This window comes from Rhea americana, unplaced genomic scaffold, assembly GCF_003343005.1.
Source record: "Rhea americana isolate MKP2758 unplaced genomic scaffold, rheAme1 scaffold_2, whole genome shotgun sequence".
Classification (NCBI taxonomy): domain Eukaryota; kingdom Metazoa; phylum Chordata; class Aves; order Rheiformes; family Rheidae; genus Rhea; species Rhea americana.
The window spans coordinates 7,173,758-7,196,786 of NW_028186149.1; the positions used below are offsets into that span (position 1 = coordinate 7,173,758).

At 37.1% G+C, this 23,029-nt stretch overlaps 1 protein-coding gene across 3 annotated transcripts in view; it reads right to left on the reverse strand.

Moving 5' to 3' along the window:
• The window catches only part of SCG3 (secretogranin III), a 30,939-nt gene extending 8,122 nt beyond the window's left edge, over positions 1–22,817 (reverse strand). The window contains exons 1-10 of one of the 3 annotated variants that reach the window (XM_085303396.1): positions 19,170–22,814; positions 18,476–18,528; positions 17,858–17,903; positions 17,548–17,763; positions 16,344–16,486; positions 15,072–15,233; positions 14,564–14,741; positions 12,641–12,757; positions 925–1,008; positions 203–331 (exon numbers count right to left, since the gene is read on the reverse strand). In XM_085303396.1, the coding sequence (XP_085159522.1) occupies positions 203–331; positions 925–1,008; positions 12,641–12,757; positions 14,564–14,741; positions 15,072–15,233; positions 16,344–16,486; positions 17,548–17,763; positions 17,858–17,903; positions 18,476–18,528; positions 19,170–19,575 (1,534 nt within the window). In that variant the 5' untranslated portion in view covers positions 19,576–22,814. Of the gene's footprint in view, positions 1–202; positions 332–924; positions 1,009–12,640; positions 12,758–14,563; positions 14,742–15,071; positions 15,234–16,343; positions 16,487–17,547; positions 17,764–17,857; positions 17,904–18,475; positions 18,529–19,169 lie in introns of all 3 variants that reach the window. The other 2 variants (XM_085303395.1, XM_085303397.1) reach the window with 2 other exon arrangements.
• Between the last annotated feature and the right edge of the window lie 212 nt (positions 22,818–23,029).

A 23,029-nucleotide genomic window follows, 5' to 3' on the forward strand; every position in this document is an offset into this window, starting at 1 on the left:
TTCAGCACAGGATATGGTTTCCTGTATTTAAAAACAAGCAAATAATTAAGTATATTTCTGAATCAAGCTCTTGTGTGCTGACTCCTAGTAACTATATAAACTAAATACACTTATGCTAATACAATGGAAAAACAGTATCTAAGGAAAAGAGTCCAATCACTTGGAGCATAAGTGCATACCAAAAACAATAGCTATTCTGTACCTCTGGGCTCTTCATTGTTTCCTGCTGCATTTTGTTCTTCATTTTTTGTGGAATCCTTTGAGATTTCATACTCTTTTTCCATTTTAGCTGCTTCTTCCTTTGTACTGTCTGTTTCTTCACTACTCTTATCTAAAGAAATTGTAATAAGAGCAATTTTGTACCACATGTATCAAAAGCACTTCTAAATCACACCAATATGTTCTTTAGGAAGTAAAACATTCTGACTGATGAGTTAGGAAGAAACTCATTGGATCCTGTCTCAAACTGATTTCTAAAGGTCATCTCCACCCTGGACTTTTGGAAACAGGAATGCCTTTTTCCTCCCTTACAAACAGTTGCTGAATTCAGGCAATTAAAATACAATAATATGTAGTTCATAAAGATCTGTTTCTTTATGAAGATAAGATCCATTCATTAGATCCAAAGTTGACAAAGAATGAGGTTTTTCTATTTAAGTTTACAAAGCATTGATATGGCTTGACTGTGAGAAATGTCTGGGCTCTACAGAAGAAAAGGACAGTCTGGTGAATATGCTTCTCAAACACAATCAAGTAAAAACTCCTCTCGTTCTGTGTGCTTAGATATCCAAGCTACATCTACAGGTCCTTGAGGGATCAGACCCAGTCTAACACTTAATGCAATCAGCCTGCTTTTACCTGAATAGGTTAAGCAGTGTATTATTAAATAGGGATTTCCAGGAGAGAGAAATATAGAATAAGTACCTGCTGGTAGCTTTGCTTTGGTTTTAGGGGAAGGGTTCTCAAGCTTCTTCTTTGTCTGCACCGCTATCATTGTATCTAAGTTTTCTAGAAATCAAGACAAAATAAAACCAAGCCCCCAGTTATTCTTCAATAGAAACGATACAGACTATATTCTCCACAACATAGCTTTGAATGGCAGGCAGAATTCTAAAAGGAGCATCTTCATCTTTGTCTCTGAAGAAATAACGTAGAGCCAACTGGTTAATCAATAAAAGAACAAATAAGTAACTACAAGAAATTTTGGTCAATTTTAAGTAAGAAAAATACTAAATCATGACATTAGCAGAACCAAACAGGGCCAATAAGCATAAAGACAGTAAACGTGTGTATAGGTATTCAAATTATTTAAGTCATGTAAGTCACAAAAATACAACACTATCTATCTGTAACAATTAATTCTGGTGAAAGCAATGAAAGGGTATAATTGAGTCTTCAAGGTGTACAAGACTACAAAACATGTACTTYGTCCTGGTAGGAAAATATTCTTCCAAACTGCTTATTAGTCTGGATTTTATATGGTTTTATTGGGAAATTAGTCTAATAAAAGGTTTTCAGTCATATTTAAAATGAAATAAATACTTCAATTGAATTGATTAAAATATATATTTTTAAAAGTTGCTGAAGCCAAATATTTATCTGAAAACCAGTAGACAGTAGTGGCCATGTATACAGCTCTAGAAGTCTAAAAGATACGCTTTTCTTGTAGTATGCAAATTTCTGGGCTGAACTCAACTTGTTTAAAACTGAAAGCAACTTTTCATCAGAATGGATGTTTTAGATATAATCAGTGCATACTAACATGGGAAAAAAAGTCCTTCTTCATGTAAGTACCTAATAGGATACCCACAAATGCAGATCATCATATAATCTGTCACATTTTCTCACTCATGTTATGGACAAGGTATAGAATTTGTTTTCCCTTTATCAGCTTTTTAAAGGTTTAGTTAAACATGGATCCAAAATTCAACAGATGGATGTCATCTACTTGGTGGATGTTTTGGAGAGACTTGATTTTGAATTGTTAATCTTCTTTTTGTATAMACAGCTGAAATATTCAATATCAGGCCTGTGGCAGAATAGATACCATGGGACTAGTAAATCATTTATATCATAGGTCTTACGTGTGTGGCCAACATTTTACTCATCGGCTAGGAGCATCTTTTTCCATGGCAAAAATACTTGGCACTGAAACCTCAAGATTATTTTTTAACCAAGCAGATTTCTCTTCACAGCAGATTACTATACGCAATTCTGCCTGCTATCTGATGAGAAGTAACATAATCCTGTCTGAGTCATCTATATTTTGTTATTTACATAAAATTAAAATGTAAGYAGTTTTCGTTGGCAGTCTGCCTGATTGCAACCTGTCAATTCTACATCATATTATTTTTTGTGTGTGGAAATTATTTTCATTTGTTACATCTCCTTTTAGTGTAATATTGAGACCTTTGTCATATGCCCTAAACTAAACAGGGTTGGGCTTGGTTACAAGCTGGATCAGACTACTAAGGAGGAAAAAAACTCAAGTTACTATTATAGTGGTGGAATTGATGCTTCACTAATCACTTGATCCAAAGTTTACTGAAATGAACATAAACATTCTTTTCAATTGAGCTTCAGATGCTATCTTTCATCCAGAATCAGTACCACACTAGTATCCCAGCAGGAATGTAAGCATTTCTGTGTTGCAAGAGGCATGATTTTTAGGATAAGATAGACAGTTAAGGACTTTGTGCTTCATTAAAGCGATCTTAATGAAAAGAGTATTAAGCTGGTGCTCATCATCTAAATATATTCACTTAAAAGCCCTTTGTAAAGTCAAACAAATATATTATTCTCCTTCACTTTCTAATTCACGCAGAAGCAAAAATGTCACCACTGATTTTTGGCCTCAGTCCAGCAAAATCTGTTAAATTAGGCTTAATTTTCAGTGCAAAACTAGTATTTTTATACAACGAAGAGCATTTAAATATTTATAAAAATGCACACATGCAAGTGCATTGCTTGTTATATGCCTTCATGTTCCACCCCGGAGCAGCTACAGTTAGGCACCGCTGCAGGAAACAAAGAACCTTCCACAATTAAAAATATAGCCAGGCTCCACAACAAAACTGATCTGTAAGCCTTATACATCTTTAGATTTAAATGCCTGCAAACTGACAGTAYTTCCAATATACGTTGATAACAGTATTTGAGAGTTGCACACACATCTGCATACAGCAAGTGCTACTGAAGGCAATAGGATTTATGCTCCTACATCATTCAATTACTTATGCAAATTCCATTWAAAAAATCTATAGTTTCTCTAAGTGTTTCAATTTAGCTAATTGTTCAATATATGAGTAATAACAACATATATACACTACTACCTTGTCAAGTATGGCAACATGGTAATACGCATTGCTTTCCAGCCATACATATGTAACAGATGTRTCTCTGTGTGAAGTATAGTACAGCAATATTGACCACTAATAATCCAAAGTTTGTCACTGAAACTAGGCTGAATGTGGTAATGGCTATATCCTATTTTCAAAGCTTTATTTCATCAGTAAAGATACAAACAAGTTTATACGAAAAACCTTTCAATAAATACTGCATTTTACAGGAGAAATATGAAGCTACATTGCTAGCTGGATAGCACAATATGAATCTCAAGATTTCACAAGTGGCTGTATTTTCTATGTGACAGAGAGGAGCTAGCTATGTAAGGCTGTTCATGTTTATGAGGATCATCTGGTGTACCTTCATAAAAAATACAGAGAATTTACCAGAGAACCTCAATTCTCCCTAAATGAGATTTATTGCCTCTTTTCCTTCCCCCACCCTTTTTCTCCCCTAGAATTAATGCCTTTAACAGTTGGTATTGTCTGTACTTCTCATATGTGGCTAGGCTATGACTGAACAATGTTTGCTCTGAGTTACACTAATGGAGTGAGTCATCTTCAGAACTGATACGTGCCTGTCCAGCAGCTAAGCAACCAAACGTCCTGTTTGGAGGTCTAACAAGAACTGATTAGTTTTCCGATATCGTTTCCCTAGCAACGTAATTTTTACAGAGTAAGAGTTCAGAAAGGTAATGACCCTTCCACAGAGCTGGCCTCTTATTTGAAACAGCACTAATTCAAACAACAGAACTATAACTACTGAGCTAATGGAAGTGACCTATGTTGGTAAAATAGGCTATTCCTCTGGCTGTTGGCTTTCGGAGGAGCTGTGTAATCTAATTATTAGAACCAGACACCAGGAGTCAGAAGATCTGGTTTCTGTGTTACCTCACTTTCTAACCTGCTCTTTGATCTCAAGTGACTCACTGAAGCATTCATTTTTCAAGAGGACTCTTACTTTGGGTATACATTTGGGTAGGCAGACATCCTTGGCCCAGTTTTTACAGGCACTACACACTGTTTGATCCTACTAATTGCACCTGAAAATGGAAACTCCCAGCACTTTTGAAAATCAGAACTGAAAATCTTCACATTAGGCATCCAAAAATCTGAATCGCCTCTACCTATAAGCCTCATCTTTATTCTGTGGAAATACACTATGGTAACACCATTTTAAATCCTTGGAAAAAGATACGTAAAAAAATATTACAAATTAAATGACTTTGTTCTTATCAGAGGCATAGCAACTAATCTACCCATCCTAGTATTTAATTGAATTGATAATGGAAGCCTGAAATACAACCTTCCTTATAGCTATAAAGATTCATGGTGATTTCTGGACTCTTGTAAATTTTGCTAGAAAGGCTTTTTTTATCTGCAAAATTGTCTTGTTCTCAAGAGGTACTGTCACATTCTACCCTTGTCAAATTGACTGAAGCTGAGACTTCACGTCATTAAACAACACCTCRGCAGAAAGACTTGCTTTGCCTTTCTGTTTTCATATAGTATGGAAAGTTTTTGTTTATTAAAGCAGAAAAAGGGGTACTCATGGTGCCTGAAATCAATCTTAATGATACCTAAAAAATGAGTTTATATACTTTATAAGTTTACATACAGCAGCCTCAGTCTGAAAGCTTTGTGCTGACGACTGCTTGTATGAGATGCACATACTTCAGGTATTAAAAAAGCACAGTTCACCCAGGGCTCATCTCCCTGCTGCAATAAGTGAGCCTACAGAGTTTGCACATTTTTTTTTCCACGTTTCACATAACTCAGGACATCTCAGTGTTTCCTTGCAACTCTTCTGTGGAGAGAAGTATTTCCAGTACAGCTGTGGAAATATTAATGTTACTGTATACCAAGTGCTAATGTTGCCACATTTTGAACATGGTCACCCACATTTAGATTAATTAAACTGAAGAAAAGGTACTGAATGATAAGCCAAATGAAGAGTATATTTATCAGAAAAAATTGCCTTATTTATCCCAGCAAAATGAAGACTGAGAAAAGATAGAACTGCCCTCCATAAAGACACTAAGAGGGTAAACATCAGGGTGGGAAATAAAAAATTTAGTCTGGAAGATTATGTTGACACAAGAGCAAATGGCCTTGTCTAAATTTAATTAGAGAGAGGTTTCTAAGCATCAGAGAAGTAGGGTTCTCAAATGATCCTCTAACAGAAGTTACAACAMAAAGAGCAAAATTCCCAACTACTTTTAAAAAGAAAGCTGACCAATTTATAAAATGGTGCTTGCTACAATGTGTTACTCAGGATACCCTTTTATTTATTATGGTCTCTACCAGTTCAAAGAATTTTTTAAAACTCCCTAAGTCRTGTAAAACATTGAAAAAAAAAACATCTAAATGAAGTACTAAGATATTTCCAAAGCAATTGCTAARATACAGAAAGAATAAAAAGAAGACCATATATTGAACCTTACAGATTTGCCTTACAAATCCCCTGTTCCTTTCTAATTTACTGCTTAACATGTCAAGATACAGTCAAGATACATTTTTTTTTTCCTTCCTATTTGACTGGTTTGTTGTGACAGTGATTCTGAAGCCTAATGCTGCCATGACATTTGTCAGGCAGGTGACAAACCCCAGGTACAGATTACAGGCAAGATGGGCGGAGTGATTTGCAATAAAATAGTTGTAGTATCACTTAGCAATCAGATGAAAGGCCTCTCAAAGAGCAAAACACAGTTAAGTAGATGATCTGATGCGAAACTCTGACCAAGCTTCCTTCACTGYCCTTATTTAATTCCCTGCCTCAAAGGCTATTTCTCAGTTTTATCCCTTCAGTATTCTAGAGTCATTTCCTTTACATTACTCCAGGTCCCCTAGAGCTTTGTGGTGCAATTCTTTCCTAATCCTTTCCCTCCCTGAGGTTGCTATGAGGTCTTTGCACACATTTTAAATATTTAGATAGCATGTATTTCATAAGCCTGATGATTTGGGACTGAGGTAGCACACACCCGCCTCTACTTCAGGAGTGGGATGGAGCCTAATTTCGAAAGATCAGTAACACCCGCTTTACCCCACACCCACATCATCATCTCAAATCATAACTTATGGCATCAGCGCTCAGCTGTCAACACAGAGATACTGAATTCAGAAAGTTTTTCCAGGCAGATATTTTTCTCATTATAGTGAGAAAAAATAAAAGCCGTAACTGTCTTTCTTTAGAAACACAAGCCAGTTAGTAGGACGTAAAACATGGATTTTCAGGGACTGAACAAAATACTTTTTTGTCAAAAGAGAAACTATAAGGAGACAGAGATGTCTAGCAACGTGTCCAGTTAGGAAAGCATAGCGGAGGAAGTGAAAGGAAATGGAAGAGGCAGAATATTTATGAGAAATACCTGCAAATTCAAACAGTAAACAGCGATAAACAAAGAAATGAACTGTAATATATTTTTTAGTTTACGGATTTCTACATATGATACGATAGGCATGTAATCAGGGGAAAAAAGGATTAGTAACACTGTAACTACTGAAAGAGTAGATACCAAAAAGGTATCTGAGAAAATTTAGATTCCATGAAAAAAACTATGCTCACACATAAGTTGTCACTCTCAGATGACAGCCTGATATCTCCCTCGATCYGTGATGCCCATATCTACTTGCTGTGGTAGGCATTGACCCTGTTTTTTAAGGACTGTGGAGTTAGCTGTCAGACTTTTCATACCATATTTACCTACTTTCTTCTAAGCAGCAAGAGTCAAGAAAACAGTGGGGCAGGCAAACGTTCATGTGTTTGTTCAAATACAGAAGCAGCACAACACAACACTAATTGGGACAGACTGGTTAGACTACAGAAAGAAAAGCTATAAAGTTATAGTGGGGGTCGGCATCAACATACTCCCTAGATTCCAATCTTATTTGAGACTTATGCACAGTCCTCACCTTCTATCCACACAAATTCATTTTGGTTTCAAATATTCAAATAACACTGGGCAAGGAAAATCACCAAAGGGAAATTCAGAGAGGAAAAAACAATTAAAGATTTTAATGCTTATGTAGAGAACCTACAAAGGCAAGAAAGAGCTCTTTGAAAAAAAGATGTTAAAAAAGAAGAAAAAAAGTATTATGCATGAATGGCTCCCTGTATGAAATACTGTCAGTATGTTTCATCTTCTAGGTCAAAATGAAGGGAAGAACAAAAGGCCCATATGACACCTCATGTATCAACTGGCAGCCTCTGGCACTGGCTTAGCCACATCTCCCCTCACCCTCATTTGAGATCACATAGTCTGCATTAGGCAGCATTTGATTTTTGGAGGCAGTGAATAGGAGAAAGATAATGTCAGTCTGTGCTGTGACCTCTCTTTGCCTTACTCTCTTACCTACCTAAACAAATATCAGGATCAGACCTGTGCACAGATAAGAACTTCAGGGATTAGTCAGTGCTCAGACGAGTCCTTGCCTCTCCCAAGGAAAGGCCAGACTGTGCACTGGCCTATGCTGGGGAAATTGCAGAGGTCAACCTTCATCAGAGGTGCAGCTGTGAAGAGCACCCAGCAAGAATGCCAGAGACAGAACAGTTATTCCGTATTTTTTAGCCTAGAGGGGCAGGGACATGTTGAAATCAGCATAGCACGCTTTCAGGGGAGATCAGACTAGCATTTTCCCAATGTATGTTGGGCTTGGTTACAGCCTCCTCTGGATTCCCCCTAATTCCTCCATCCAAGAAAAGATCTGAAGGTGAACCTGAACGAGTTCTCTCTCTTCCATTTCCACTAGAATTTTTTCAGGTGGGTGCAATCCGGACCAAAGACAGTATTATAGTAAAGCAATATCACATTAGTAACTTTAGAAAAAGGCCAAAACTAATGAGTCTATGTCTACCTAGATAATGGATCACCAATAAACCATTTCCCTATCACTACTGTGTCTTGCAGTTTGGAGTCTTCTTTTGAACTGCCCATTGAAAACAAATGGCAAGGGGGTAGAAGAGGTAAATAGAGACATCTGTTCACATCCATTTCTAACCCACGCAATCTCCTACTCARCTGTGGGGGACAGTGCAGCTTCTGACAGTGAGTCAGAGCCGAAGGAAGGCACTGTRAGAGGTGGCTTTGGTTTGGTCTAAGGGAGGAGGTGGTTGTGACTCAAACACTGCATATTGATGAGCTGGAGCAATTTCCCTTTTTCCCCTTCTAATTAAATGGGGTTTTGCTCCTAAACCAGCCTGCTGTAGGCTGCATTATATATGCAGTATCAAGGTGCAAGTCTCTCCACATATTTGTGAGACAGAGAAGTAACTCTGCTGACTGATAACAAAAGTTTGTGCTAGATGCACTAGTCAATAAATGAGAATTCAACACCAGAATACAACATGCACATAACTAATTTATACCTCTGGGGTAATAATTCATTGGGTAACACAACTTGTATTTGGCTTAGATGGCAAAAGACAAATTCGCTACAAGCCTGCTCTTCTGAGCCATGCACAGCAGGGAGAATATATTCACTGTATTGCATAAAAAGAATTTTTACACACCCACTAGTGCCTCTTAAAAATTTGCCTATTATCTTGAAAGCTTCATTTATACTATGGTCCACTAGGCTCTAATTGCAAATATTTCCTAGAATAGTTCTAAAAATCKCTCATTTTTTTTAAGTGGGAGATAATTCATAACTATATCTGAACAAACTCGCAGAAAACCATTTGTTTCTGCTTCTAAACTTACCATATYAGTAATACAAATGTATTACAAAACTATAGTTTTCTTTACACTTTTTATATTTACTATAAACAGTGTTTTTACCAGGATGAGAGGGGACTGATATGCTTTCATTTTGGAATTAGCTGGAAGATATCTTGACATATGCAGGAAAATTCTCTCAGTACACAAAAACCTCCTCTTTGTGCAGTGTAGGGGAAGCATTTCATTAATCTTGCTGTTACAGATACATGCCTCTGACAGAGAAACTACCAAAACGAAGCCCAAGATGATGCTACTTAACAGACAGATAAAGAAAATGAAGTGTGATATTACTCACATACYAATATTCAAACAGTATACAATATACAAACAGTGTAACTGCGCAATGAATTCCTTATTCTGCTCTGCTGAAATCAGTGAATTCTGCTATGGTTTGAATAGCACTTCCTTTTGCCTCAAAGCACTCAGCACCAAGGATACAGGCATTTTCAGTTCTATATGGGAAATTCAGTATCAGAGATTTATGCAACAGAAATTAATCTTTAAAGTATGAATGCAATGAATAATGAAATAAGTTACGCTGAATCAGTCTTAGTTTCTCTGAAAGCTTCTYGCTGCTTTCAGCTGGTCATTATGTGGAGGGATTCCAGCTCTTTCATTGCGCTCTACTGCTGCACCTTGTCAATGGCAATCATTGTTTCAATAACTGTCCCAATTCCTTCCAAACACACAACCTGTTCAGGGATAATAGCCTGTTCCTCTAGCAGATTGGGGCAAGCAAGAAGAGTCCAACTGCTTCAGTAGCATTTCCTGGATGCTGACCAGGAGCCCACGAGTGGATAAGATGATACCACATCTGAAAGCCTATGAACAGGCTAGAAACATTCTGTGGGGCTTTCACTCCACAGAATAATTTGCTCGCAGTACATCAATATACGGCATCTATACTTAAGAAAGTAAAAAGTGATAGATGATACTGGCATTCTGCCACCAGTAGGGCAATTAGCAAGTATGATGTATTTCAGCTGAGTGCACATTTTACATGAGTTTGTTCTAGTCTCTCTTCAATGCTTCCAGAGCTATACTTCCGTAAGGTGTACTGTAAAAGCTACACAGGACTTCTCCTGTTTTATGTACATGTATACATCATTCCTTCTTGTTTGGGTTCTGTGTTATAGATTATATTTACTATATGGAAGGCTTTTATATATGTATTATACACAATGTATGTGACTATCATCACACGCTAAATAATACTGAATGTGTGTATTAAATCACAGACTTCCTTTTCCTGTATTTGTATGTGTGTACATCTGTGTTTTTCTTGCACCAGAGTAGCTAGGTCCTTTGTAACTTAAAGTTAAATCTAATAACATCATTCACTGCAGCAGCAAGATTATTTTCCTGCTGAGCAGGATTCAGTGATGATGATGACATAATGCTGTGGTTTCCAAATCCCAGACCAGATGTTACTCGTACATGCATTCAAATTCACTGTCTCTGCATCCACGTGAGAGGCACAAAAGCAAGACTTGATTCAATAAATGATTTATTATTTTGAATGTATAATTCAGGGACATAGCTTCCACATGGCTTCCGCCATAAAGTGGAGAAAAGTAATTTATGTAGTTTCCTGATGTAATAAAACAATGAGAAAATATAATCCCACCTGACCAGATACAGTATTTTCCATCAAGTAGCATGAGATCTGCTTGCTGATTCTGAATTGAAGGAACAACTATCAGCTGCCTTTTTTTTGTAACTATTTCTTTCCTCTGAAAGATACTCAAACTAATTCCTATATGGATGAATATAACTGTGCATCAATAGCCTAATTTAAATGGCACCCAGTAACACATTACCTATTCAAGTATTTCTGGGTATATTATGTTGTAACTTGTAGTTGAGTAAGGTGGCAATAAAACTGCTGCTATGCTTACAGCTACTATAAGAAACTGATATTCTTCTGGGCTTGCTACCCTTGAACACTTGAGAATATTAGCTCATAAATGAAGGTCAAATTTAAAGTAATTTCTCAACATCAAAGCTAAAAAAGAATACCACAGATGCAATTTGAGACCTGTGAGAAAGCTTTTTCCACTACAGTAAGTTGATGGAGTACAAAATCCATCTCTCCATAAATCACTAGTTTGCAAAGCATACTTTTCTGGCTGCATCACTTGATAGTCTTATTTTAAATCTAGACCAAATCAGACCTCCAAAATTCTTAACCTAATCCCTGTCCTCTGTACTATGTCATCATGGCAATTTGTTTCCAGGGTTACAGTATTTATTTACTCAATGTAAAGCCAACGTGAACAAATGCCTTAAGTTTTAGTAGGCAAAAATGCATCCCTAGTGTAATTCCATTGATCTGAGTGGTCAACATTAGCCTGTTAAGTTTCAGCACAATAGTATCAGTGAGGGCAGTATCTGCTCAAGCCATATTATTTTCTTTCGTAACTTCATTGCACGCTGAAACTGCAATGCCTGAAACCAACCACTTCATTATATGTAGTTCTCCTTACACAGGCAGCCAGAGAAATAAAGCCCTTACTTGTAGCATAAGTTGTCCAAATATTCCAAAATTCAAGGGCTTTCACAGAAAAAGAAGGGGAGATGGGATCAGAGAGAAAATGAATTTTTTAGAGAGGAGGTGCAATCATGCACTGAATGTGAATCATGAGTCACTAGACTTTTTGTAGCCAAGTAATGGATAATCAATCCATACAGTTACAGTAGGACCAATTAATCATATACGTGCAACAAGAAGCCTACAAAAGTCATGAAAGATCATTGCCAGACCTACCTCTGTGACAGGTTGATCTGTGACAAGCTGAGAAGTTGCCCTGATGTAAACAAAAACTTATCAGGCTAACTCAGACCAGGAATAATACAGAACAAAAAAATGTGGAGAACTTATGTACAGGAACTCTTCTTCTGTAGCCTTGGTTTCTTAACTAGAAAGGTTATGAACAGTTAATATAAAAGAGTTTGTAAAAGCCAAAAGGAGAAAAGCATGGGAGAAAACAAACAAACAAAAAACAGATTGTTCCAAAATCTCTCTTCAGGAAATTATAACAATTTTGAAGTCTGCATAGCCACAGACTCTAAAATGGATCTAGGAAAGACATCTTCAAAGGCTATTCCTGTACTAAGACTTAAAGCTTTCCACAGACGGAGTTTTACTTGGTAGAAGACCAAAGAATTACATCCTGTGTACTCTAGCTATGTACAAATGACAGATTAAAGGTGCTGAAGCATAGGATTCCTTTAAAAAAATGTAGGTGCCTGACCCACCTGAATATTATTGGAATAAAATGCTAATCTTTCTCTGATATAATGCCATGAAAATCAATTGAGTTTCACAGGTGAGAAAGTAGAATAATGCAATATGGCATACTTTTAAATCCACATCTGATAAATAATCTTTCATTCATTATGTGGAAATATGGAATTCAACATTGCTATAATGAATGACCAATCATTAAAAAGTGCAGCTTTAACATTTTGAATTAACAAGCCTGAAACAGAACTTGTAAGAGCAAGGAAGACGACAATATAATTATCACTGTTGGAAGAGTAAGAACATAGAATTAATAACATTATTGCATAAATTACCCAGATAGGAAACTCCTTCTTCTGGTGTGATTGTTCCATATTTAACCATCATCTTCACAAAATCAATCAGGGTTTTCATGATAGTTATCAAAGTCTCCTTTTCTTTTGCCTCTGTCTCTGCATAAGTGGACAAAGTAAAAGCAGTCAGAAAGACTTAGCTCTGTACACTCTTTGCACAAATATATTTCATAAAAAGATGACCTAATCACTATAAAGAGAAGGTTGTGCTGCATTAGTGAGGAGAAATGCTAGATATTCTCCTTCAAAATGCTCCTGCAAAGTGTACCTGAATATACCTTAAAACTTCGGGGTGACTTGACAGAGTTCAAAGAGTAGGTCAGTGCATGAACAGTTTTCTACATTCTGTATATTTTTTTAGATTTATCTGTGAACTACCCATAGACAAGTAGTTTTCTACCAGCTCTGTATGACAATGATAGTTCAGAACCCCTTTCTACAAGACCTATGGGTTCACTGGCAAAAATATAAAGTGTCTCAAATGAGATTGGTATAGTGCACAAAATCATGACTCACGTACTGGGAAAACATATTTTTGTTTACACAGTTGGCAGGATTGTGACTCTAGAACAGGATATGAACGATGATTTTTCACGATAAAATCCATCTTTCTTACCCATATGTACCTCTGACTATCATCACTTCTGCTTCTTAGCAGCTTCTTAGCTTTCAACTGTGTTTTACCTGCTGGACAATATTACTGCTATTCTTGCAGTAGCAACATGGAACTCCCTAGCACCACACAGCCACACGAGCTCTACATACCAGGTTAGCACTGAAGGACCCAAGAGAGCCCACTGGGCACTGTCTGGCAGGGACAGCTGGAAACAAACTCCCAGCCTTAGAAGAGAGCATAGCCCCTTTGGAGAGCTGCTAAACAGGTTTTTTAACCTGCAATTTAACATGCATCTGTAGGATGCAATTGACTCTTCTCTCCTCTCAGTTTGATACAAGCTGGCAGGTAAACAGCAAAAAGTGAGAGACAAGGCAGAGACATGTGCAGCCAACGGGGCCCAATTCTGTTTGCTTGATACTCTGTGGAACCCAACACATTCTTCCGCTTTGTGTGCAGAAGAGAAAAAYTGGCATGCAAAGCTACCAAGAAAAAATTAAAAGAACAAGAAGAATGAGAGGTTTCCAGATTCAATTTGGGAAAGGATGCCCTCAGGTTTCTCTTTGTAGGTCTCCACTCAAATGTTTAGGGGGACAGTGTGAGGAAAGACTAAGGATCCTGCAGGACAAGGAATCTGCAGACTAAATTGTTGCTGAGTGTACTGAAGAGAGATGGAGATGGTATGCTGGCTGCAGAGAATAAGAGTGGGTAAGAGACTGAGCATGCTGACAAAAGGGCTGTGGCAAGGTGCCATAATCTTGCCTGTAATAGCTGGAAGGCAATAATGTCTAGCACCGGAATAGGAAGAGACGGGCAGAGCTCTCATTGCAATAAACAGCAAACCTGTGGTTTGTGAAAATACTAGGAAGCTCAGACTCATTTACTGGTACTATCACTGTGAGGATTCTATTGTTGCTTACTTGTATCTCCCTTGGCTTAGGAGACAAGGATATTACTGGAAAGGTCTCTGGAGAAAACAGTTTGCTAGTTTTTTATTATATCCTTACAGGAARGAAAAGAATTCAGGAGTCCTGAATCATGCAGCCCAAAATGGGAAGGACTTCATAGGTCACACAGCTTGCAGTCTTGAATACAGTTATTCCCACTTTTGCCATACTCACTAACAAAATGAGTTTCTGTTATGCATCTTAAAAAACATTCTTGAAGCACAGGGTCCATTGCAAATGCAGAAGCTGTAGGGAGGGCAAGGGAAAGGAGAGGGAGAAAACGGGGAGAATCTTCATTTTCTATATCTCTTTCTAAATTCTTCTATAAATACATAATGAGCTCACCTGAATTAAGACTTTTTAACAGGGCATAAAAGTTTGGGAAGTACTGGAGGTCTTCAAAATTATCTTCAGAAGGCAGCTCATTTCTTCTTTCCAAGATACTAGATGATGGCCAGGTGTTATCCAGCGTATCATCAATTTCTCCATTAACGAAACTATCTTGATCAGCTTTGCTCGRTGTCTCCACAAAAGATATTAAAAATTCTATAAGCACATTGCTATTAGTGATGTACCTAGAGCAATATAACTACAGTGAATAGCATCATAATTTTCTACCRACATTTTCCTAATTATGAGATAAAGACTAGTTACTTTCTCAAAGTTATTTCAGTTTGGGATCTCACTGAAATGTTAAAGTAAATCATTATTTGTTTTTTTTTTTATCTAGCGGAATTTCTTTAAGAATTTCTTTAGTTTCCAGATTGAAATAATTATTCCCTAAAGCAAACCAGTGTATTGGTCTACATGCACCATTTGGCAAGTGAGTCAAAACTATTAGCTAAGAAATTACCATTTTCTCCTGTTGCTTTTCTTTTGTATCACTGTCTGCTCTGCTTGGAGGATAATCAAAATCTTCAGACTCCTTCTCACGATCTTTTGCTTCATTTGCAATTAACTGCTGTAAAACCTCTGCCACTTCATCTTCCAGGGTATAGGCCTGGCTTTCTGTAATCTGTTAAAATATTTGTTTAAAATATTTAGAGAATATTGTGTTTTTCTTAGATTTAATGTCAATATGAAACCTGAACTTTGTAAAGAGGTTACTTCTAACCTGTTTGCTTCAAAGGTGAGCATAGTCAAATTAGATGTAGAACATTCATTAATGTGTGTGTATAAATACAGACACACCCACTTATGTGTAAATACACACACACAGACTCATATTTTCCTATCAGAGGCTATAATGTATACAGTGTTTAACACACATGGAAAAGATGGAGCTCCAACTGACACACACACAACACACAAACACACGMACATTCCACAATGGATATATATCTATGTACAATTGGATAACTATACTAGAAGGCAGTAACAGAGAAATAGAAAATGCACACAGTTTTCTATGGCATCGTCAAAATGTTTTTTTCTTTTTCCTTTGTAACAGCTGCCACCTGAATGAGAACTCTATCATGCGGCTGTCCCACACACATTTCCCTTTGTCATCAGTGTGATTTAGCATGCAACAGCTAATTGGAAGATCTGGTGCAGAAAAGATAAAGTTAGTAGCCTGAAATATAAAGATTCCATACTGCAGTGGCTAAAACCATTAAGACATTCAGAGGTCAGGGTTGGACCCAGTTTTGTTATAAATCAGTAACAATGAGAATAGATCAGTAACAATGGATCCTCAGCTAATCAGCATCATTATATGTCCACTGATGACAGTAACTAGCATGTGGATAGAAATGAGCTTGGACTGTTCTCCATAAACATCCAAAAGTAATTGATAATACAATTCAATGAAAACCAAAAGACAAATTAAATGAAAAATGAGGGCAAATACAGGAGGAGTGCCATCAGTGAATGTTTTCTTTACATTAGAAATGTTCTGCAATTTGACAGATTTTGTTGCAAATTCATCACAGAAATAGCAATAATATCACAGGACAAAACTAATGTGCAGTGTCACAGCTGAGCAGAGAAGCTTGCCTTGAGCCTGAATCATATTCTTCCCCATTCAAGTCAGCATCATTAGCTGTTCATTTTCATAAATGCAATGTTCTGAAAAAGAGCATCAAGCCAGCCCACAAAGCAACCAAACTATTAACAGGACACTTACCAGACCCAGATTTAGAAGTTTTGAAACGATCTTGTCAAACACTCCTCTATCATTTTCCTCATAAATTCTTGCAGCAATTTTTTGGACAATGTCTTCAGCAGTCAAAGGAGTGCCATCTAATTGATGGAGGCCATCTGGATCATCTAAAAGGATTACAATTTAACTGTGTGCTGACTGTCCTATTTCATTTGCATCAGACATCTTGTAAAAAAATATCTGCCCATATCTTTTCCTCTTCAGAACAAAGTCGCATTCTTTCCTCACATGTTAAGAGTATACTTTGATACATGCTTTGCAATGCGTTACATTATACCCAATGAAATGTTCTTAACGTCCACTTTCCACATCTGAAAAAATGTTTTTCTGACTGCATCTTTTGAAAGAGCATAGATAAATATCCAGAATATTTTTTCTATAAATTTTTTTTGTAGAAAAATATGTAAAAGTGAGAGTACATTGCTCATATATATCTTCTGCTTATATATATCTGCCTGGTATTTATTTTCATTCTATGGCTACTTAGAACAAAGCAGGTCATAACAAGCATATTATGTTCTTGTATGGATTTCAACAAATTAAAGTTTTAATTTACTTATGGTAAATATCATCATTATGACTAATGAGAAAGTGAGTATGACAAGTAAACTTTGATCTGTGATCATACTTTGATATAATTAAAAATTTCTGGAGCTAAATGCTGCTAACAATTCTCAGAGGATTCACTATAAGACAATTAACTACTCCTGTAGTAAAGGTAATATTCTTTGGCCTTCAGCACCTTCTCTTCTGTTAGTTTTCTGATGAGGAGAACTATCTAACAGACATGACACTTGGAACAAATACAGATAATATGGATTTAGTGCCATATAAAAGTGCTTTTTCCTTTCAAACAAAAATGAATATATTTTCATTTAAAAATATGTCTCACTTTCTTCCTACCAAATCTAAAGCTTTAAAAAACATAATGCAAATTACATGGTTGGATTTTCCTCCATGGAAGATGATTGTGAAAATCAACAGTAGTAAATCTTCTGTGCTGTATTTTAAAATCTAATTGTTATAAAACAAACTTCTAAAACTGAAAATAATTGAAATTGTACTTCACTGATAAATACAGTCTGCATGCAGCTGCAACAACCATGACTGTAATCAGTTTGCAAGAAAATTCTATTCTAAATATTACTAAAAAATGGTTACAGAATACCTTGAAATTTATAATCCAGTCCACTCTTAGTAGAGTCATAGTCATCCACAAGCCTGCGGTTCTTGGTGGAGTCTACATCATCAGTAGTCAGTTTCTGTCCATACAAGGAGCTTCTAATTGTCTCCCTCTCTTTTTCATTCCTTTCTCTTTCTGCTACTGACTTTAGTAGATTCAAGTCATCAACAAAGGAATAATTTCTGAACTCTGGCTTGTTTTCTGAAAAATTTATTAATAGACATATGACATAAAATCTTATACCTCTTTGAATACCATTAGGAAAATCAGTATAAAACTAGGAAAAGTGTTTTACCTGCTGGAACTATTTTCCTATTCTTGTCTGCCTCAGCTTCAGCAATCTGATATACACAAATAAAACATACAAACAAACAAGAAACGTGGACAAAATAAGTAAGTACACTAAAATTTACGATTTCTTACTTTATCAATACCAGTAGAAACCTTAATGGCCAGTCTGCACTCTCAGTAAGAAGATTGCCTCAATGAGAATATCATGCTCAAACTCTTAGCGCTTTTTTTGTCAGTACCACTATATCCTCTGATCAGAATCAGACATGAGAAGCTATAATAGACTTCCAATTTTAAGATAAATGCCAGTTGAGCTTTTCTTCTTCAACCCAAGCTCTCACTGTACTCCCTCACGATCTGAATACAAAGCGGCTACACACTTATGATCTATTGGAGCTGATGATCCACCTTTGGGATGATGAGGAGCAAAATTCTATATACTATTTCTTAAAAATTACTGAAACTCTACTTCGTACCCAAAGCTCACCCATACTAACTCTACTGATAAATCTATTTTTAACTTAGTTATTAAGCCATTAGGACATTCATGGTTCTGGCACCTGAAAGCTCAAAATATTATACAATACAAAGATTAGAGAACGTTTTGAATATTTTTATTTACCTGTTCCTCCAAAGGTCTTTCTACACTTAATTGTCTGTTGTGTATACTTTTATCTAGAATAAACACATATACACACATATATTCAATTATATGATGCATGTGACTACAAGAGCAGCATATTTTTTCTTAAATTACATTTTTTTCACATAAAACATTCTGTGTTAAATATGCTATATATAAGTTCTTGTAAAAAAAATTCTGTGTTCCTAGAAGGTAATAAAATAAAAAAGGTAGCGGGAGAAGGTTCTGAAAAACATATACCTGAAACACAGATATACACTGAACAACTCCTTTCTAGTAAGAAAACTCATAAATAAACTGGGGGAAAAAAAACAGCGTAAGAGAGTGACTAAAATAGCAGTAGCATAATCGGATTGGCATAACCAAGAGATTAAAAATCTGTTACATCCAGAATAGCAAGGGAGAGAGAGAGACTTGAAAATTGCTACAGAATAGATGAAAACATTGCTTGGAAAAGAATGTAAAGATTCATAGCCTTTCCTTCTAGTAGCCCCTACTTCTCCACTTTAATACCAGATTGCTATTTCAGTGGTCCAGTTTCTCCAGCTAGGAGTAATTTCTTTAGGATCTAGTTGCTTTTAGCCAAGTGAAACGAAAGTTTTTACTCTCCTTTATCGATCCCCCCGTAAAACTTTCCCCATCCTGCAGAAAGGGCGCTAATGGAGGTGCTTACCTTTGCCTCCGGGTTTCGGGAAGCCATGCAGCTGGCTTGCCATCAGCGACAGCACCTGCACCGCAACCGCCAGCTTGAGGAGCATCCTGCTGCTGCCCAGCCCCCTCGAGGCGAGCCGGCTCAGCGATGGGGCCGATGCCCGAGGGGATCCCCGCGGCGCCGCCGCCCTTGCGCGCCCCCGACCGCGGCGGGCGTTCAGCGGCGCGGAGCCCCGCTCCGGCGGGCGCTGTCCAGCGCCGCGGTGCTGAAGTCGCAAGAGCAGAGCCCGCTGCGGCGCCCCGGGCAAGTCGCTGCCGTGCGGGCTCGGCCCCTGCTCCCCGCGCCCGCAGCAATGGTCGAGCCCGGCCGCGCCGCCAGACCCGGGCAAGGGGGAGGAGACGGGGGAGGGCCGCGGCCGGCGGAGCATGCGCGGCCCGCTCCGCTCCCGCAGCGGGAGCCCCCCCGCCGCCGCCGCCGCCGAGAGAGGGGCCTGGGCCAGCCGCCAGCGACRTGGGAGGCGCCGCGGGGCGACTTCGGTTGAACACCGCAGCTTACTGCGGGACAGGCTCTAAGGACCGGCGACGGGAAAACGCGATCTGCTCGGCCAGCCCCAGGGCACTGCCGCGGGGAAAGCTTTGGTTTGGAGTCAGCTCAGAAAAGCTGAGTGGGCTACACCCGCTCTTTAAGCTATAAAGTGAAATTAATTCCTGTACAGAAAGCCTAGGAATCATTTAAATCTCATTTAAACCCTTTCTACAGGGATGGATTGCACAACAAAGACACAGTCATCAATTATTCTTTTTACTATAGAGAGGACACCAAAAGTTAGGGGGCACATCTTGCTCTGTTAAATTTAGAATTAAAAAAGCAGCAGCCCAAATTAGAAAAAGTGTGTAGGCTAACCACAAATAAGCATTTTTATAAATTTAACCCTCACAGACACAGAATAGTAATGAATCCCTAAATATCTGAGGAAGACATTTTCACTCTTCTCTTTATGGTAGGAATAAAGGATCATGACAGTACTGTGTTCAGAATCCTATAGATTCTGTTTCCTTACCATTTTGATAAAATACTGACGAGAGCTGATGCTTCCATTTACATCAGATACACTGTTATAAATTAATCCACTGGTAATCCAWTGGTCCACAGCCATTAAAAAAACTTTCAGAAACACTCCGCTAAACCTAGAATCCTTATCTAGAGTATAACTCCTATTCTTGGAGCTGTACCAGTTAGGAATTATAGAATATTTTGGATTAAAAAAAAAGTTCAAGTATAGTTGTATATAAAACTGCCTTATTAACAGCATTGCCTGGCAATCTACAAGGAAAAAAATTACTATACTAAACGGAAGCTTCCTTCAGTTTAGAAGCACAGAAGGCAAGGAATTAAACTGAATGCAACTAGCAGCTTCCAAGAAAGAGTGTATATACTATCAACTTCCTCTGCCCTCTTCAGCAAATATATACACTAATAGGAATCTTTAAACTAGAGAATATACTGATTTAGAAAAATAAAAAGATCAGTTCTTATTTTAATATGGCTTGATTTTCTACCTCAGCTTTAGCTTACAGGTTTGTATTAATTCAAAAGGTCCCTGCTTATCTAATATTCTCAATATTTCAAAAAATATGTAATTCTCTTCATTACCCCTACTGACATTTTATTTCCATTTATAGACCATACACATTTAGTCATTCAGATAGAAGTCATCACACAATATAAAAGCAGTAAATGAACCTTAAGCATACCAAAATCAGGCTAACTGTAAGGTGGTGAGGTCAGAAAAAAAGAACTGTAATTGGACAAAATACTGCAATGAAGTTGCTGGTTAAAATATATCTATTTAAATATGTCTATATATTCTTCTTGTCTACTGTGAGATGTCTATTTGTATCCAAATGCATCTATTTTACATGATACTTTTCTACTTATGTGATAAACATGTTTCTAGTTATGTTAAATAGTTTCTTTATTATTTCCTAAGGTTTATTTCCTTAGAGCTAAATCACTCCCTTTTTGCTAAGTCTCTCTAACATGAAATGATGCAAGACTGTAGGGGCTGATGGTACGGACAAAAAGTAATCCTAAGCTCTGCTTTCATCTGAAGAAAAGTATCCGTTACAACTGCTGAAACTGTAAGCTAAAAATATCCAAGAAAAGCCAAATCTAAAACTGCAGACACAAACCATTTACAAGTTCTGTTAGGCAGAGTCAACGCACTCACAAACACATGGTATTAAGGGCAAGGATAGAGCACACCTGCAGTGCCACAGTCTGGTTTTGAACATTTGAACCRGTGTTCCATACAAGTGTGCTCATAAACTCACATGACATGTGACAGATGATACATAATCTCTGTTAATTATCATAAAATATGTTTAACCATAATAGAAAAATCACTATGTAAAGGTGCTGTCTTTGTTTGTTGCTAGATCTGTTTTCACTTGGCATCATTTGCTTGTACTACTACACACTCCACAGTGCAGAATCAATAGTGAAGAGCATAAGCTCTTCTATTTTGAATTCTGTTTTGGCTCATGCACAACCAACCCATTTTCTATTCTAGAACTATTTATTTCCAGTAATGATTCATGAGCCAGAAAGAATACCACTTGCCTATCATATGCCAAGACGAATTTGCAGGAATAGCAACTAGAATGTTTTTTATTGTAGAAAGCATAGCTGACATAGAGCCTAGAGAAGTAATTGAAATACAGCCTTTAAGTGCTATTTTTAGTTGTTTTATAACCACACTTCAAGGCTTTTCATCTAATTAGAAAAGCAGAAAAAACAATGCACCTTGCCAACTTTATGCTTAGGTGGTAGAATTTCCTTACTTTTGTGGATTTGATTTTTCTGCTTATGCTGACATTATGCTAAACAATACATTAAATAGTCTAATATTTGAAAAAAAATCATAGGAAAAGTTCTACTGGAGACATTTATCCAAGACATCAGAAATAAGTATAATCATCTGACAGTAAGTCATGCATCTTACATGTGCACTACGTGCACAAATGTGTGTGCTCTATGAATAGTCCTCTTGATTTCAATGCAATCATCCATAGCATCATGCACAGGTCAGAGTGTTCACATTCAACAAGTCATTTAGCATACAGCATCTCTTTGTCTACTACCTAAGGTGAAGAGGAGAACTCAAGGCTCTGGAAACAATACTTAAATAAATAAGAAGCCATTTAGATGGTAGCATTTATTCAAGTACCATCAGCTTTACTGGCAGTTTTTACCATGCCTGCTGAACTTACACTTCTGGCCTAGAAAGCTTAGAAGCTTTGCCAGCTTGTACAACATAAATACGATGCTTTTACATGGAGAATTCTTAAATGAGATATTCTTAATCAATGTATTTTTTAAAATGAATTTAGAAAATCCCAGTATAAATCTTTTAACTTAGGTTCATGGAAATGCCATCTTCTTGTATTTTTAAAAACTACAGACCTAAGTTTGTTCCTACATGGCTTTTTTTCTTCATAATAAAACAATTTAAAGCTTCAAACTTCAGCTCAATTTTCTGATCAGACATACACTGGAGAGAGAGCAATACTTCATTGCAAACATACAGCTCAAAAGTGATTACCTATTTTTTCTTCATGCTACCAAAAAAAAAAAATCCTTGTGTTGAGACACAAACTGGAAAAATTTCAATTAATTTTGATTCAGAAAAACAAGTGAAAAAGTTGTACATGCATTTCTGAAACGTAATTCAGCATCTAAAAATACCTCTATACAGTATCAGTCTGCTATTATTAGCAAGGTGATTGACTCACAGATTCAAGCAGCACCACACATTTTCCTTGCTCATAAAGCAGTGAGAGAAAAACAGTTTTGTTAAAAAAAGTCTATCTGAACACATC